At 43.0% G+C, this 19,050-nt stretch overlaps 2 protein-coding genes across 3 annotated transcripts in view; one reads left to right on the plus strand and one right to left on the minus strand.

Annotated features, from left to right (window-relative positions):
• Window positions 1–3,410, minus strand: part of LOC120447231 — a 49,916-nt gene extending 46,506 nt beyond the window's left edge. The window contains exon 1 of one of the 2 annotated variants that reach the window (XM_039628757.2): window positions 3,136–3,401. The gene's annotated coding sequence lies outside the window, so the exon portion shown is untranslated. Of the gene's footprint in view, window positions 1–3,135 lie in introns of both variants that reach the window. The other variant, XM_039628756.1, reaches the window with a different exon arrangement.
• Window positions 97–7,905, plus strand: LOC120444793. The gene is made up of 8 exons (XM_039624742.2): window positions 97–805; window positions 893–1,548; window positions 2,254–2,380; window positions 4,003–4,560; window positions 4,620–5,271; window positions 6,031–6,185; window positions 6,252–6,803; window positions 7,068–7,905. The coding sequence occupies exons 1-8, from the start codon at window positions 145–147 to the stop codon at window positions 7,721–7,723; spliced, it is 4,017 nt and encodes a 1,338-aa protein (XP_039480676.1). The 5' UTR covers window positions 97–144; the 3' UTR covers window positions 7,724–7,905.
• The last annotated feature ends 11,145 nt before the right edge of the window (window positions 7,906–19,050 follow it).

Raw genomic sequence — 19,050 nt, forward strand, 5'->3', positions numbered from 1 at the left:
CGTAATGCCTGGAAACCAGATAATGGCATCATCGGCAGAACAGTGAGATAAGCAAAAATACAGCAGCTGAGCTATAAAGCTTTTGAATGGGATTTCAGTTGCTAGTTATCAGCCATAAAGTCAGGACGTGGTCTCTGCCAAAAGATGAGATTCCAGTTGTGTTATTTACTGGGCTTGCTCAGTGTGACAAGCCTGAGCCATGCTGCCAGCAATCTGATTTGCTATTATGACTCAACCTCGTACTTGCGCCAAGGTTTGGCCAAAATGCATACCCACGAACTGGATTTGGCCCTGCAGTTCTGCACCCATTTGGTTTACGGATATGCGGGCCTGAAGGCCGGAACCCTGGAGCTATTCAGTCTGAATGTGGACCTGGACATGTTCTACTACAAGGAAATCACCGCCCTGCGACAGAAGTTTCCCCAACTGAAAATTCTCCTCAGCGTGGGCGGAGATCGCGATGTGGATGAGGCCCACCCCAATAAATATGTGGAGCTTCTGGAGGCGAATCGCACTTTTCAGCAGAACTTTATAGACAGCAGCATGATTTTGGTAAAGAGAAATGGATTCGATGGACTCGATCTCGCATTCCAGTTGCCCCGCAACAAGCCCAGAAAAGTCCACGGATCCTTGGGAACTTACTGGAAGTCATTCAAGAAGCTCTTCACTGGTGACTTTGTTGTGGATCCTCTGGCGGAACAGCACAAGTCACAGTTTACCGATCTGGTGGGAAACCTAAAGAATGCATTTCGTTCTGCCAATCTCATGCTGTCTCTGACAGTCCTGCCCAATGTGAACTCCACTTGTAAGTGTAATCCATTATATATATACATATATATATCCATTATTTTTCTTGCATGTAGTACAAACTATTATATTAACCTTTTTGCAGGGTACTTTGATGTCCCCAAACTGCATCCCCAGTTCGAATATATCAACCTGGCTGCCTTCGACTTTCTCACCCCAGTAAGAAATCCGGAGGAGGCGGACTTCACAGCTCCGATTTTCTTCCAGGACGAGCAGAATCGCTTGCCGCACTTGAATGTGGAGTTTCAGGTTAATTACTGGCTGCAGAATAATTGTCCCGGCCAGAAGTTGAACCTGGGAATAGCCAGTTATGGGAGGGCTTGGAAACTATCGAAGGGATCCGGACTCAGTGGAGCTCCCATTGTTCAAGAGACATGTGGAGCTGCACCCGGCGGAATGCAAATCCAGAGTGCTGACGGCTTACTCAGTTGGCCGGAGATTTGCTCCAAGTTGTCGCAGAACGCATCCGCTCAATATAGAGGAGAAATGGCTCCGCTCCGCAAGGTCACAGATCTCACACAGAAATACGGAAACTACGCCCTCCGACCTGCGGATGATAATGGAGATTTTGGCGTTTGGCTGAGCTTCGATGATCCGGATTTTGCTGGAATCAAGGCGGCATATGCCAAGGGCAAAGGACTCGGAGGAGTTGCCATTTTCGATTTAAGTTACGATGACTTCCGTGGACTTTGCACTGGTCAAAAGTTCCCCATTGTGCGATCAATAAAATATTTTATGGGATAGAAATTTTGTTAGTTATTGCTAATAGTCTTCTAAGATTTTAAATAAATTTTTCATTTGATGTACAAATATTAAATGATTTTTGCTTTACTATGTTTATGGAAAAACGAATTACTGAAACAAAAACGAATTTGATTTACTTTACAATAATGTCCAAATACAATTTGTGGATAATAGTTTCAAAAATACTTAAAAGACCAAAATAAAATGTTTTGAGCGGATAGTAAATTTAATTCTCAGACATTCTGTGTACGTACTTCAAAAACTGAATTATAAAGTGCGTGTGATAAAGTAAATCATGTTTTATAGACGGGTATTACCACCACATTTAGTTCTACATGTGTACTTGCGAAATAAATCGAAAATACTGTTTTCGGATTCTAATCAGCAAGCGCGTTTCAATGTTTTAAGATTAATGGCTTGTTTTTTTTTTTTTACTTTTAGAGGTCTCAACGTTTTGACCCTGCGTCTGCCTCGTCGCAATCGTCGTCATTAACTTCTGTGTACACAATTAAGTCATTGCGAGAATAAGTAAGGCAGCATGAGCTCGGTTTCAGATCGACTTCAGACCCCTCCTAAAGCTCTGCTCAAGCTTTTTGTCGTCGGCTGGGGCTGGGGTTTCGCTTTTGGTTTCGGTTTCCATTTCCATTTCGATTCCAGTCTCAGTTCGATTTCATTTGATTTGCTCTGCGGTCGTGCCTATAGAGATATATTCCTCGCACCATGAAGGCGTGGATCTGGCTTACGTTTGTCGCGTGCCTCTTTGCGGCAAGTACCGAAGCTGCCTCCAATTTAGTCTGCTACTATGACTCTTCGAGTTACACCAGAGAAGGTGAGTGAGGGGGTCGGAGTACTCCAGAAAGTGAATATGACAACAAAACATGCAAGTTACTTTAGAAAACGTAGATCACAAGTTGATGAGGTTCGATTTTTCAAGGTGTTGTAACATATTCTATATAGCACCCGACGTAGAGAGTTTACACACTAAAATGTTGTTTACCTGACTTAAATTTGCTCAATTAATGAAAACTGTACGGCTCTAGTTGTACGTAGTTGAATATAGTTAGTCGATCATCATTTAGACAAGCTGTAGAATGCCTTTTGAAAAGCTTGGAGGTACTCAACTTCAAGAAATTGTAGTAAAACCTTGTTTACCAACGAAACCACGTCTTGAACAGAATGACACAAAACGAGTAACGGGTATAGAAATGAATAGGGGAAAGATTGATATATAAAGCCTACCAAAATACAGCCCATCATTTGAGTAGCGTGTGCCAAATTTGCAGACGAACGAAAACAAAAGCATGCTAATCAAGTTACATAACCATTTCTGATTCAAAACAAAACTCGGATTTAATTCAATTCAGCTCAGCTTGCATTGCTTATCGCCTGGCGAGCGAAACGGAGAGATAAAGAGAGCCAAAGCTAGTTTTATAGAGGTCAGTGGCTTATCCGGCCAGTTTATTTCTTCTTCAAAATAAAACACAGAGACAGAGACTGGCTCTCCCGCAGAGTTTGGCTGGCAAAGCGATTAAAAGCAGCAATTGTGATCGCATTAACAAGCTCATTTGAGCGGGTGTAACTTACCAAAGAGTAGTAATGAATTGAATACTCGAAGTATGGCAATTAGTGGCTTTATTTGGTATCGGACGAGTCAAGTCTATATAGAGCCGATCCCACGCATTCGAAATGAAAACCAGAGCGTTCAACACACAGCGAGTCCAGCACGACAACTGCCCCGCCAGCGGACTCTGACTTGGCACCAGCGATCCGAGCAAGTGGCAAGCAGAGCACCAAGTGACTCAGCAGCGCTGCACAGTGTCCTGGGATGGGGGAAAAATGGAACGAAAATTAAATTGGCCAGCAGGTGGAATGGGGATCCCCTGATGCACTTAAATTAAAAAATCATTCATTCAAATATTCAAACGATTATTATGAAGTTAAAAGGAAATTAGTTTGAATATAAATCTTTTGGCGACATTACCGAAAATCTTAGATTTAGTTTAAAGGTAAGTACTTTTGGAGTAAGCATAGAGAAAAAACAGTTGTTTTTGAAGACCCTATGACTGAAGGTATATTGCCACGTATGCATTCCACCTTATTTTATAACGAATTTCTATTAAGCTTTAAACACATCGCGACCCACTGTGCTCTGCACCCGAGTCGAACAATAATAAACCGCTCGCTGCGCTCACACTGTTGGCGTTCAATTAAGCCACCGAAGTCGACGAGACAATGGATCAGCATCCGAGAGGGGGTGGTGGTCAGGGGGAGATCCGCCGATCTCCGCTCCCCGGTAGTTTCAACCGAGAGCGAGAGTGTTGGGTGTCCGATCACTGGGCGCAGATAGTGTCTCACAGCAATGACCACTCCGAGTCCCGGATTATTTGTCACTCGAGTGCAGCTTGCATACTAAATATGTCATCTTTCGCATATAAACTGTGCACTTTGCAGGTCTGGGCAAGCTGCTCAATCCCGATCTGGAGATCGCCTTGCAATTCTGCAGCCACTTGGTCTACGGATACGCTGGACTACGAGGTGAAAACCTCCAGGCGTACAGTTTGAACGAGAACCTGGATATATACAAGCATCAGTTCTCCGAAGTGACCTCCCTCAAGAGGAAGTATCCCCACCTGAAGGTTTTGCTGAGCGTGGGCGGCGATCATGACGTCGACCCTGAGCATCCCAACAAATATATCGATCTGCTGGAGGGCGAGAAGGTTCGTCAAGTGGGATTCATCCGATCGGCCTATGACTTGGTGAAGACCTACGGCTTTGATGGCTTGGATCTGGCCTATCAGTTCCCCAAGAATAAGCCCAAAAAGGTTCACGGGGATCTGGGATTGGCATGGAAGAGTATTAAGAAGCTCTTCACAGGCGATTTTATAGTGGATCCACACTCAGCCCTTCATAAGGAGCAGTTTACCGCCTTGGTGAGGGATGTAAAGGACTCCCTAAGAGCTGATGGATTCCTGCTCAGTCTGACTGTGCTGCCCAATGTAAACTCAACTTGTAAGTATTTCAAAATAATTGTTATATGTAATTATACTTTAGGTTGATTATGACTCTAGGGTACTTTGATATTCCCGCTCTGAATGGCTTGGTGGACTTTGTGAACCTGGCCACCATCGACTTCCTGACTCCAGCTCGTAATCCCGAGGAGGCGGACTACAGCGCTCCCATCTACCATCCCGATGGATCGAAGGATCGGTTGGCTCACCTTAACGCTGATTTCCAGGTGGAGTACTGGCTATCTCAGGGATTCCCAGCTAATAAGATCAATTTGGGAGTTGCCACCTATGGCAATGCCTGGAAACTTACCACGGACTCTGGTCTCGAAGGAGTTCCTGTGGTGCCGGAGACAAAGGGACCAGCACCCGAGGGCTCCCAGTCCCAGAAACCCGGACTACTCAGCTATGCTGAGATCTGCGGAAAGTTGTCCAATCCCCAAAATCAATTCCTCAAGGGCAACGACTCGCCGCTGCGAAGAATTTCCGATCCCACCAAGAGATTCGGGGGCATAGCTTATCGCCCCGTCGATGGTCAGATAACCGATGGCATTTGGGTGAGCTACGATGATCCCGACTCGGCCTCCAACAAGGCAGCCTACGCCCGCGTCAAGAACCTGGGGGGCGTGGCACTGTTCGATCTGAGCTACGATGATTTCCGGGGACAATGCTCAGGCGATAAGTATCCCATCCTGCGAGCCATCAAATACCGACTGTAAATCGAAACAAAAACATTTAATACTTTTAATAAATAATGATCACTTATATAGGAAGCCTTGATTTTTTTTAGTTTTTGAGCTTTTATCTCTATAAAAAACTAAGTTGCAGGATTGGAGTTTTTAATCTTATTACATATTAATATATTTTCGCAGTAGGTATATGTACACTATATTTATTTGGCACTTACTCGTTATGTACCACTTTTCATTGGACCTTGAAAACGAACAATTATAAATCGCTCGTGTGCATAGCAAACTCATCCGCAATCCCTTGAGCATTTCCAAGCCAAATATTTACACAATTTTGGGCATGAGTAACGAACAGTAGCGACCTTGCTAATTCGTCCACACCTTATAAGGTGCAGACTTATCACTACCCGTAGAATTAGCCTATTTAAACTATGAGTCGGTGGGCATTATCTCGAGAAAGACGTATAATCTGTCCTTTTTTTGTGTAAACTACCGAGCCGAGAGGTGATCTCATTGAACTCGATGTCAGCTGGCACTTGAGACAAACAATTTCGTTGAATTTCGTTGATAATGATACCCACGAATGGCGTTCGCTATTGTTCGCCTGGGGTTTTCGATTCACTACGGGGAATCGCGCGGAGGTGGTTCCACTGAAAAGCTCCACTGCCCATGTTTATTCCAATTCCCGTGCTAAGTGTCATTTCGAATTCAGTTTGGTTTCGCATCTCGCCGGCGACGGACCGCATTGCCAAGTAGCACCTCCAAAGTATATAGTATTTGTTTTGACTGCGTAGAGCTCTCCGGGTGTATCTCTGTACAAAGATGACTGGCTCTCTGTGGCTCAGTTTGGCACTCAGTCTGGCGGTTTTGGCTCAATTTAAAGTGAGTGCCGCTCCTAATCTGGTTTGCTTCTATGACTCGCAGGGCTTCCAGCGTCAGGGCAAGTATTCCCATTTGGAAAACATACTATTTGTATAGTTATCAACATGAGTATACCCCATTGCAGGCCTGGCTCAGTTCTCGATGACCGACATGGAGCTGGCCCTGCAGTTTTGCACCCATTTGGTCTACGGCTATGCGGGTGTTAATGCCGATAACTATGAAATGCAGAGCATTAACAAGCGATTGGACCTCGAGCAGCGCCATCTGGCCCAGGTCTCCAGTTTGAAGGAACGCTATCCCCACATCAAGTTCCTCTTGAGCGTTGGTGGAGATGCCGATACGAATGAGGGTAACCAGTATATAAAGCTCCTGGAATCCGGGCAGCAGGGCCACAGGCGTTTCATCGAGTCCGCTCGGGATTTGGTGAGGCGTTATAATTTCGATGGTCTGGACCTGGCTCTCCAACTGCCAAGAAATAAGCCCCGAAAGGTTCACGGGGATGTGGGCTCTGCCTGGAAGAGTTTCAAGAAGTTCTTCACCGGTGATTATATTGTGGATACTGATTCGGAAACGCACAAAGGACAGGTGACTGCTCTGATCAAGGATTTGAGTGCCGCTCTGAAACAAAATGATCTGCTGCTCAGTCTCACCGTTTTGCCAAATGTTAACTCAAGCTGTAAGTATTCTAGCAACGGGCAATTAGTTTGTTCATTCCGACGATCTGGTGTAATTTGATGAGTCAGAAAAGTGCTTTATTTGCGTTGGGTATCGATGGAACCTACTGATATAACCAACTTTGTTTAATTGTTAGCTCTCTCAAAAGCAGCTGTTAAAGCACAATGTTTTAGAAAGTGTTAGGGAATGAGTTATTATATAATGAGTATTATAGACTTTTCATGCTTTCGGAACAACTTTGTCAGAACAAGCTTTCATTTTCCAGGGTACTACGATGCCCCTTCGATCGCTCCAAGCCTGGACTTCATCAACCTGGGAACTTTCGACTTCCTGACTCCGCAGCGCAATCCTGAGGAGGCGGACTTCTCGGCGCCAACATACGAGGCAGTTGGCCAAAACCGTTTGGGCCACTACAATCTGAACTTCCAAATGGAGCACTGGCTACTGCAAAGAGTGCCTGCTAATAAGATAAACATTGGCATTGCCACCTACGGCAGGACGTGGAAGATGACCAAGGACTCGGGAGACTCTGGAATGCCAGTGGTTCCCTCTACCCAGGGACCTGCTCCCGCCGGACCTCAGAGCAAAAAGGAGGGTCTGCTCAACTGGGCCGAGATCTGCTCGCTGATGCCGAACCCCGGTAATACCAATGCCAGAGGTCCCAGTGCTCCAGTGAAACGGGTTCTGGATCCCACAAAACGTTATGGCAGCTACGCATTCCGTGCCGCCGATGAAAATGGAGACCACGGACTTTGGATCAGCTACGATGATCCGGACTCCGCATCCAGCAAGGCCATGTTCGCCAGGGTAAGGAATCTCGGAGGAGTGGCTCTCTTTGATCTGACCCAAGACGACTTCCGTGGTCAGTGCACCAACGATCGCTTCCCCATGCTGCGCGCCATCAAGTACCGACTTCTCTAAGCCGCCTTCTCTAAGCCGACTTCTCTAGACCAGGCCATAAAGACATCTCCAGCACGCAAATGTCAGATGAAAAGTTGGGGAAGCGGAGCTGGGAGGGAACAAATGTCACCCTTTCGGTGGCTAAAGGCCTCCTTCTGTGTCTGTCCCTTTTTGCAAATTAATTACAAAGTTGTAAACTAAAATGCACCGCAAATTAATTCGATGGGCTTGGTCCTGAAATGGGAAGGGGAGTAAAGGAAAGAGTTATGTACTGAGAGAAAAGAGGAGAAGCCAAATGAAAATGAACAAAAAATATTTAAGTATTATGTTGTTATCTCTGTTTGTAGTTATGTTTGCCTCTCAAACTATTCATAAACTATTTACGCAACCAAAAAGGTTTAAATATTTACTATATCTTTTGGCGCCCATGGTAAATTAATTCGCAAAGTTCATGATGATTCCGATAATACCAATTTAATTTCAATTTACCATTAGTTTCAACACCATCTGGGTGCCCATATTTTTTGTGAATGCATCGTTACCCTGCTCTCCCGTTTAATTGCCCCTTTGCATTGAATTGCTTGGCGCCCACGTCTGGGCGAATCGGTCGCTTTATCATCTCGGACCCATCTTGGTCAAATGGCATTTTGCGGTGGTTTTTCTGTGCCGATTTTCCCCTCTTTTTGTGCCCCAGCGAAGACTTACAGATTTCGCCACTGAGTTCGAACTGCTTGACTTGGCTTTGTGTAATTGGCGCTACAAACGCGACTCCGAAAAACTCGATCCGCGATCCAAATGCGTACTCCACCACGGCTGGACTTGCCCCCTTTGGGCCGTGTGTCCCCTGTTTACAGAATTGCTGACATACCACCATGCAAAGGCTGCCACTACAGTGAACTGTGGCCACAAGGACCCGGATCGGGGGTGTCTGGGCCGACTGCCTCGACTGCCTCTACTGCCTCAACTGGCGACGACAGCAACACGATGTAAGACAACTAAATTAAGTTATTGTTTCTTGGTCAAAATCCACGAGCCTAATAACTTGGGAATACCCTTCTATAGGGACTGGAAATAGGAGATAGGATATCCAATTATTCTCCATGTCAAGGTAATGCAAATAGAGATTTCCTCTTAAATTTATATATATTAGGGTTATGTTAGTTATGTAGGTTTGTTTTCTATATGCTGACAAGAATTTCAGTAATGAAAAAACACTTCGAATTGAATCAAAGTTAAACTCCATATTTCAATCAATATATTTTTCTAAACATCTCTCTGAGATATTAAATCAAAAAGCACGACCTGACGTATCAAACTGCCCTCTCCGTTTATCTAATAATCTCTGGCCAGCTGGAGAACTTCCTTCTTATGAACACGCCGTGTGACTGGGTCTCCCACACTTACCCTAGCCACTGTTAACCAAATTCAAACCCTTGGATCTTGGAGCTTGGAGCTTGGAGCCCGCTGGAAGTCCTAGTTGCTATCTAGGCGGCTTATCTGGGAATCGTGATCTTATTAAGCTGACTATACATTCGGAATTATTTGCAATTGGCGCAATGCCTTATTGGAATGCAAAATATGCCATTAGTGGCAGAAGTCGAGACTTGGCCAGCCCGAGGCAGCTTCCCAGACTCCGAGTTAAGGGCCCAAAGGGCATGTGTTTTGGGTAACTATATTGGCTAGATGGTGACAGGGAAGGGGGTGGGCAGGAGCATGCCACTTGCATGGCTTACAAGTTGTAAACACGGCATTGTTTTGGCCACCGTTCCATAATGTATCCCCAAACAGAGCTAAGTCGCAATGCACTGGGAAGAAAACCGAATAGAATTGCAGCTCTGTACTACACAATACGCTCTTATGCTTTTATTGAAATAACAATTATCTGTGTTCTTGCTGAGCAACTGGATAAAAATAATGTACTTTTAAGAAAGCATTAACATAATTGTTAATATTAAAAAAAGCTTATATTTTCGAGTGTAAGCAACTTGCATATATCGATGATCGTGTTCCTAGGCTGGGGACGGGGACGAGGACGGGGACAAAGCTGCGGACCAGCTCCCGGATTTCTTTAGGCTTGTCGCCCCATCTAATTAAGGAGCATTTGGTCCATGGCGGCGTCTACAAGATCTGTTCATGATTATTGCCCCGGGCCATATCGCCGCCTGGAGCTCCCTGCGAATGACAAATATGCTGCTTGCACCACGGATGCCAACTGGGAACTGGGAACTGGGAGTCAGGAGCGTCAGGAGGGTCAGGGACTTCTGTTGTCTTCCAAGGAAGCCAGTCCAGTCGCTGGCTGGTCTTTAAATAAAGATATTTTCGCCCTCATTACGCGCTGTGTCCTTTTGTTTATTTCTGTGTTTTCGTTTTCCCCACTGCGCCTTTTGCAGTTTGCTTATTTAGTTTATTTTTTTGCTGGTCGATGAAGTGTCGCTGATTGCGCGTTGCATTGTTTTGGCCGGTTCGAAAAAGCGATGATGGCGATAAGAAAATGCATGTGGACTGGTCAGGGATTTGGGTTTGTTAGTCACCGATATGATAAGCTGACCGTGCCGATAAAGATTTCCTTGGAAAAGTTGCTTTAGTTTTTGCAATCCCCTGAATTTGGTATTAGAATGACTAAGTATCACAGACTGCGGCCGCTCAATTGGCTTATACCCACAATGAACTTATTTTACTGCAGGCCATTTCCAGGTCTCATTCTCCTCTTTCTCCCACATTGTTATCGCCCTCTGCTTGCCTTGAGTTTGCATTTTTATTGCTTTGTTAATTTTAAATAAGCCACTCGACTTTATGTTCGTATATGAGTCCGTACAAGGCATTCGTCGTTAAGGGACTTCGTTAGAGAAACTGAGACCTGAGAAATGAGAACTTGAGAACTTGAGAGCTCCAGCTCCAGCTTCAGCTTCAGGACATCCCAATTGAGCTGTATTCTCCTGCTGCAGCTCGTCCCGAAGATCCTCCACCAATTGTCAGCGGGTTGTCACACAAAATGATTTACAGATGACGATCATTGACGTGGACCATGGCCAAGTGGCGCCACAACATCGACTGAGACTGGTGGGGGATGCTGGTAACATGGTTCCACTTAAAACCAAAGAACTTCAGATGCTCTGCATTGAAACACAAGCGAGTTTAAACCAGGTTTATAATAATCCTTATACTACGTTTTCGAGTAATCAGAGCCCTTACTTATATGAAACCTATAGTAGAGCTGAGCTATTAAAACCCCACACTTTGCTAAGTTTTTATTTTCGAAGTAAAACTGTAGGGTATCCCCCTAATTATCTTGTTCACTTTGTAAATATACCTTGCACTTCCATATAGGGTATACCGTCAGCATCGTGCAGAGCAGAGATACGTTTATAGATTTTTAACGCCCAGATCGTGAATTCGTCTGACCACAATTATTTTGAATGCCAAAATAAAAGGCCTCAGCTTTAGCTGCACTCTGCGCCTTACTGTTTTGCCTTTGTTTTTTTTTTTTTTTTTCATAAACAAGCGACAATAAAAATGTGCCATAACAAGTTAAGGTTATTCTTGTTTAACGAAATAAACAACTCATAAAATTATGCTACACAAAAAACAAAAGTTTTGTTTATATTTCGCGTAGTTTTCTGTTCGCACCAATTAAATTCAATTAGCTGTCAGCAGCAGAGGCGACTCTATATAGTCCGATGTGATAACCCGACTCCCCGACATACATATATGTATATATATATACATCGTTGTGTGTGTCTGCGGCTAGATGTAGCGCCACTGCCTCATAAAAGGTTAGTTTAAACAAATAAACACGTGGAATTTAATGAAGAAACGTGTGTGGCTCCATGAGTTATATGGCTTTCGATGGGATGTGAAAAATGGTGGAGAGCGATCGAAGCTAAGCGTTATAAGTTAATGCTATAAGTGGGCACATTGGCTCTATTACAAAAAATTGGTTAAATCGGTAATAACTAAGAGGTATGCATTTGACAAATAATAAGAAATATTAAGCTGAATTTAAACACAGTAATTCCGAAATATTTAGTTTAGTCATTTGAGTTTTGGATAACCTGTTTTTTATATTTAAATACTTCAGGTATAGTCCTCAAGGTTCGACTTGGTATTTTGAAACACTTAAGTTGCAATGAATTTCCTACATATTTCATAGATCTTTCTTGCGGCTTTCTGAGGTATTTACAAATTGGACAGTATTACAAACTAAACAAAATAGGAGCAGCAACAGAAATAACAAACAAATTGCCAAAGACTTGTGGTCACCGAGGAATGTGCATAAACATTTGCCAAACTTTTGATTGCGGCACTAAAATGCCAAAATTAAGAAACGTGTGAAATTGCATTTGAATCGAGACAAAACTGGAATATGGGGCTACGAATTGAAAGGAATTAGAGGGCGACGGGGATGACGACGCGCCTAAAGCAAACAAATAAAACGCTGCAACTAAATGGCCAACTAACAGCATTAACGCATCAACATCAACATCCACATCCACATCCACATCAACATCACATCAACATCGCATCGACTGGCGGCACGCTTTGGAAATTTAATTAAATCGTCAGAGAAACAATAAAAACTTCACTACAGCACACACATCGAGAGTCGAGAGTCCGGGCCGAGGATTTTTATTACGCACTGTGCGCACTATGCGCAATAACTCAAAAAATACTTGCCCCGTGTATCATTAAAATCAAAAACCACCCACGCTGGGTGGGATTCCGATTTGGACTTCCAGGGGCCAACTGGCACTGTTCTCGGGCGGATCGTGCGATTTGCCATTAAAAATGTTTAGATGCACAAATAAACACTAAGCGGGCAATCGTTAAATATCGTAGATATCGTCCGTCCGTCCCCCAAAAGGCAATTCCTCATTTAGCTTGTAAACATAGCCGAGATGGCAGAGAATTCGCTTTGGGGAGAGTTGGTTTCCTTGATCTACAAATGGAATAAGCTCGAAAGAGAGCTCTTTCTTTAATTTTGATTATCATATGTACATATGTGTGAAATAACTCTCGAGCCAAATATATTAGGTCTTAAGTAAGAGCTAATCAAATAACTGCAAAATGTAACAAGCATTTACTTCCGAGGAATGACTTCTTGTGGCTTGTCGTAAATTTACTCAAGTTGCAGAGCTTATGATACATAATAAAATCATTTCCCATAACCCATCAACTGCTAAACTCAATCAGTGCGAACGCATTCTTATCTCTCCCTTGGCAAGGCACCAAAAAGAAAATGGACCAGCCCATACCCTTATTTTCCATTCAGGAATTGGAATTAGTATGCAACCCTTTTTTCGCTGATACCAAAAAACGTTAATGTCAAGCGTGGTCTAGCGATACGTCATCGTGATTTGGCAAATTTGACAGGCGAAAACGCCGAGAGAATGGGAAATCGTATGGGAAAGGGGGAATTGCTGTTTGCATAAATTGCTTAACAATTGGGCAACGTACATATGTATGTATGGTTATCCTTGATTCATTCAATCGCTTTTCCAACTGACAGCAGCTGAGAGATTACGGCAATGATTTGCCAAAAAATCAAAGTCTACAGCAACTGCAACACTTTGACATCATCAGTTTCATCAGTTACTTGCCAGGGGTCTTATCCCCCACATTTCTGCTCGGGTTGCGTGTCCAGAAGAGATTCCTCATTTGGTTGCAAATCGAACTGCCAACTTGCCAAATGGAAGAGCGTGTGTGCTGTTGCTTTGTGGGCCAAAACAGTTGGACAAATTGAATCTACGGATTCTCAGGTATTCCCCCCCTCCCAGTCAGCACCGCAAAAAAAATTGAATTATCATTTGCTGGTGCATCACATTTAATTCGTTTTGGCGCTGTACGCGTGCGCACGCAAATCCCCAAGTCCTCAAGTCCCCAACTGAATGCCCCTTCGAACTCCACAATGGGTACAAAGTGACCGCCTGCTGGGTAACAAACACAAGCGACTGACATAATCGTGATATATTGACACGCAGCCCAGTTGCAACTTCGTCTTTTTTGTCAGCCAAACGAAATCGAAATCGATGAATTGTTAGTCTCGGAACTTCATTATGCCAATTCCGTGAGAATAAGTGTGGTTTGCAATTTGAAACACTTTTGTTCATACATATATATCCCTTACAAAACATTAAAAAATCTAGGGAATCAAATACACGCATGGGAAAGTGTTCTATGGTCTTGCTATAGTTTTTATACCCGTTACTTGTAAATTCAAAGGTTCTTTTAATATTGTGTAAGGCCTAAAAGAAAGCGATTTTAACCCTATACTCAACGTATATACTCCTTGCTTTGCTGCAAGGAGCACGAGCGAAGGGTATCTGATAGTCGAAGAACTCGATAGATTAGATAAAAAATGTACTGATTTGGGTTGCGGTTTTCCTTCGTTAAAACTTTGTAGTATACTATTAAGATTACCCGAAAAGTTAAACATCTGAAATAAACCCTATTACTTTCTTTAGGCCCGTCAGTTTGACATATTTTTTATTGGCCATCACTAGCGCGTAACACTTTCAATTTAAATTAAATTTTGGCTCTAAGTCCCCGCTACCCCGCCCCCGGAAAGCCATCCATCACGCACACACTCTCACGCGCATATGGCAAATAAAAACGTCATCGATCAGAAGCTGGCAGGGCGCCCAATGCTATGCAATATCCGTGTTTTAGTTGAGGAAAATAAAATTGAAAGGAAAATCGCTGACAAATTAAAATGCAGAGCCAAGTGTGGAACTGGCGCAATGGATTTTCAAAAAAAAAAAGAACAAGAACAAGAACAAGAAAAACCGATGACGAATGCCGAAAGAATTAAGATGGATCACATGAATGGATGACGGCTAGGAAAAATAAAAGGACAACGACAACTGCAGGAGGAAAAGGAAAAGAATCGAAGAGTTGAACTCGCGCACAATGGATAAAAAAGAAAAACCAGAAAACCGAAAAGCGAAAAGCGAAACAGAAAACAGAAAAACATCTTCCCGATATGTACAATAATGCCATTTGGCAGTCCGTCGAATCGGTGATTCAGCAGTTTAGCTACCTACTATATAGTCATGGTCATGTCACTCACTCAGTTTATAAATCCCAAGTCGGGAACATCAACGGCAGAAGCAGCGGCAGCGGCAGCCGCCAAAAAGAGTTTGAATTTCAAATTGAATTGAAACGAAGTAAATGACGTTGAAAACTTAAAAGCGGGGGGGGGGGGGGAAAGGCGGCGTCTGGATTTAAAATGCCTTAATGGTTAATATAGCAATGAGTCGTCTCGGGATCTTGTAAAGTCATGGCGCCACAAGAAAGCAGTGCCCTTCGCATCGTTTCCCTTCCCTTCCCTTTCCTTCCTTTACTCGCAGCAAGAAACTTAAACAGGATATGAGCGTGGCAATGAGTAGCATGTGGCAAATCATTTATAATGTTGAAATTTTTAATAAATATTCTCGCATGGGTTGTTCTAGATGTTCTGGCCCTCCCAGCCGAACCCTTTGTTGGCTGCTTCTTTAATCAGCACAGGAATCTGATACTTGTACAAAAGGATTTTCTTTGTAAACACACTTCCTGAACTTTACCCAGCAACCAGCGGGCCTTACCCCCCTGGTATTGTATGGATTGTGCGCATATTTACACATATGAAAAACATGTTAACCAGAAAATTAATTATAAAATTTTCAGAAACCTTAACAATGTCTACAATACGGCGTTGATTTTACTCAAACAAAAACTAACTAACTGCCGTTCGACAATGGGTGTGCAAGAGCACAAGATGCTTGAACTAGTGTTAAGTTACAGGATCCTTGAAATGGCACCTAGTAAGCTTGTAAAAATTATTTATACCTTTTAACTTTAAGGGCAGTTTAAAAAGTAAATATCTTACTTATTCATTTCATATTTGCCTTAAATTGCGCTACACAGTATATTTCCTTCAACAGACCAGTTCACTTAAATTGAAGTATAAAAACTACGATAAATATGAGGACGTATTTGAAATTTTCCTCGAATATACATTTCAAGCTGTATCGAATTTTTTTGAACAAAACCAATGAGTCTGTCACCCTGTATTCCCGGCAAACAAGGACTTTATTCCCACCTATAAGAGTTCAGCAAGTGAAAGCCATACACAATACACACTCCTACACTTGCCACATATCTAGTTATAGACATTGCTTGATATGGCAGGACACAAAAACGGCAGGGGGATGTGGGGATGTGGGGGAGGGGCCTTCTCCAACAAAAGGCAGAAAAAGTGCTCGTAATTCAAACTTCCTTTACGAAAATTTACAATTTCTTTTCTCGGGCAAGAAATCCTCGGGGCCTTCCACCACACCAGCTCCAATATTCCGCCCGCAATCCAGCGGCTAAGCAGGAAGGATATGGATATTGTGCTCCTGCGAAATTAGACAAGGAACAAGGGGACAGGGAGCAGGGGACAGGGGGGCAGGGAGTGTCGAGGAGTAAGAATGCCAGGGAAACGTGCACAAGTTGCGGTTCGCTTTCTTGAGCCGGAAGAGGCTGGGAATGAATCGAAAGTCTGAGTTTAGCGGATGCAGATCTTGGAATTTTTCAGCATGCGGGCAGATTGCGCTGCTAGTCATGTAAATAGCGTTTAAAGTGGTACAAATAATTTAGCTATAAATATATTCATAAAAATCCCCAATGTACGAGTATTGTAAAGCAAAAAAAGAGAAATTAAAGCCTACTTAGTCTTCCCAATTTGACCTAAACCAATTGCTAAGGTCCTTTAATGAATCTGCCTTCCCCATCCCAAGCTCAACCAACTGTGCCCCACTGACAGCTGTTGTCACCTGTCTGCGACCTCAGAAACTGTAAATCACGAAATAAAAAATAAAAATAAATTCAAAAGTGTGGGCGTAGCAGCTTTGGGCGGTTTGTGGGCGTTATAGTGGGCGTGGCAGAAAGTTTTTTGGCAAATCGATAGAAATTTAGAAGACTAATACAAAAATGAAAAAATATCAAAACATTTTCAAAAGTGTGGGCGTGGCAGTTTTGGGCGGTTTGTGGGCGTTAGAGTGGGCGTGGCAACATGAATCGACAAACTTGCGCTGCTTCTATGTCTCTGGAGTCTGTATGCTTAATCTCAACTTTCTAGCTTTTGTAGTTCCTGAGATCACAGCGTTCATACGGACGGACAGACAGACGGACAGACGGACAGACGGACAGACGGACAGACGGACAGACGGACAGACGGACAGACGGACATGGTCATATCGACTCGGCTATTGGTCCTGATCAAGAATATATATACTTTATATGGTCGGAAACGCTTCCTTCTGCCTGTTACATACTTTTCAACGAATCTAGTATACCCTTTTACTCTACGAGTAACGGGTATAAAAGCAATGAAAATAAAGATGGTATAAAAAAGACAGGCAGTGCCAGGCAGTGCAGTGAAATTATGATTAACATAATGTGTGGTCTGCGCCCACATAACGGTTTATATTCGGTACAGGGAACGACCCGCAGACCATACTATCCATATTATACATATTATGTGGCACATAAATAACGGATCAGATTGCATTCACATAAAATGCGTATTATATTATATTTTTTTCGCCAGCAAAATGATCATAATAAGAAAAATCATGAAAAATTATGCAAAGGACCGATGGGGTAGGAGAGAGGGTAGGTAGGTACCCGTTTGCTTGAAATAAAAGTATCGAATTAGCGAAATAATATCGGATAACCGCTCGCCAACTACTACCACTACTACTACTTTTACAAAAAAGGAAGAAATCTGAAAAGAAATATGAAAATAAAAAAATTCCACTTGAATTGTCAGCCGGCATGCTGGCGCTCCTTCAACCGAAAACCTAACACGAATCTTAGGGAACCTCTCTGTAATCATTCGGTGGATAGTTTGCAAAGTATCTGTATCTGTGTCAGCTGGGTGCGAGCAAAAAAATCAAACCGCATCCACGGCTGTTATGTAAGCCTTTCGCTAATCTTTTTTCCTTCGAGAGATAGTTGCATGTTGTTGCCACATTTATAAGTAGTTATCCCTTCAATAGTACACAAAGGCAGTGCCAAGAACTCCCCTCGTTTCTTGCCTGAGTGCATTAGAATCGCCGGAGAGCCACTCAGGGATTTATGAAATAATTTTTTCCATGTTGCCCCTGCTGCCCATTCTTTTCCGCTCTTAAGTAACAAAGAACCATCTTTTTTTTTGTAACCAGCGGATTTTGGTTGCGGCTTCTGCGGGTTTCCTCTGTTCTCGTTTTTTCTGTTAAAATTGCATTCGAATTGACAAAGAATTCGCAAGACGCTTGTATGAAGGTAGATTGAACGGCAACAGGAGCACCTGTCGATATCGTGCTGTTTAGGGGGCATCCCTATAAAGAGGGGATTAAGTGGATAGATGTCTTTGAAGAAAATCCCTGACTATTGGGTCCAATTGTTGTTTATCCGACTCCAATACAATGATCATTACGGGCTGCTTGGTTTTTGATAGTTAAGTGTATCTTTTTAAATACCACATAACATTTAATATATCATCCACCCACTTTAAGCACCTGATTTATCTCATAAGAACCCGACGTACCTTTAAGCATTGCCATTTTCCATTCGTGCCATTTGCTGACCCATAGCCCGAGAAATTCCACCTGCTCACCAGAAATCCCCACCCATTTCATTGGAGTCCACCCTCCGCCGCCCTCATCACACCCACCTAAGAAATGGAAAACAGAATTAAAAGCACAAAAAATGATAAGCCATAAATTGCCCGCCCAAAAGTCTTAAAACAAATACGAGCTCTCCTCCGCAGCGAAGCAATTAAAGAAGCGATGAGGAGCTGCTTGCCAAGGAGACTGGTCTACAACCACAGCCATAGCCCATAGCCAACGGATTGGATTGGGAGGGGTCGGGGTGAAGATACAATTAAAAGTACGATTTTTCATATGCATTGGCAATCGGTGTGATTGCAGCTGCGTATCTGTTGGGTTAATTCGTATCTTGGCAATCGATCGAACTATTTGCGGTTCTTCGATTGCAAAAAAAGTTTCAATTAGAAAAAGGCTAGTTGTAACTATTATAGGTGGATATCGAAGTTGAAGTGGGGAAAGGGGAGTTGGCTTGGCTTTGGGGGTGTAACCCGTAATCTTTGTTATGAAATTAATTTTAAATACCCTATTGCCAGAGGGCTTAGTGAAACATTTGCTTGGTAGAGAGAGACAATCATATGAGGATATAAGAGGATTTTGTTGGATATTTAAAAATGTTTATAATTAGTATCACTGAATCTAAAATTTCATACTTATTTTCCAACCAACAAAACCACCTATGTATATCGGTCCTAAATGATTTGTAGAAGTAATCTTTTTAAAGAAATAAAAGAGAGTACC

Source organism: Drosophila santomea, chromosome 2R (assembly GCF_016746245.2).
Source record: "Drosophila santomea strain STO CAGO 1482 chromosome 2R, Prin_Dsan_1.1, whole genome shotgun sequence".
Taxonomy (NCBI): domain Eukaryota; kingdom Metazoa; phylum Arthropoda; class Insecta; order Diptera; family Drosophilidae; genus Drosophila; species Drosophila santomea.

Excerpts from the sequence above, each read along its gene's own strand:
- LOC120444793 (XM_039624742.2), top strand. The coding sequence starts at position 145 with ATGAGATTCCAGTTGTGTTATTTACTGGGCTTGCTCAGTGTGACAAGC. Across the intron at positions 1,549-2,253 it reads CAATAAAATATTTTATGGGA|AGATATATTCCTCGCACCAT; the intron begins TAGAAATTTTGT and ends TCGTGCCTATAG. Across the intron at positions 6,804-7,067 it reads GCCAAATGTTAACTCAAGCT|GGTACTACGATGCCCCTTCG; the intron begins GTAAGTATTCTA and ends TTCATTTTCCAG.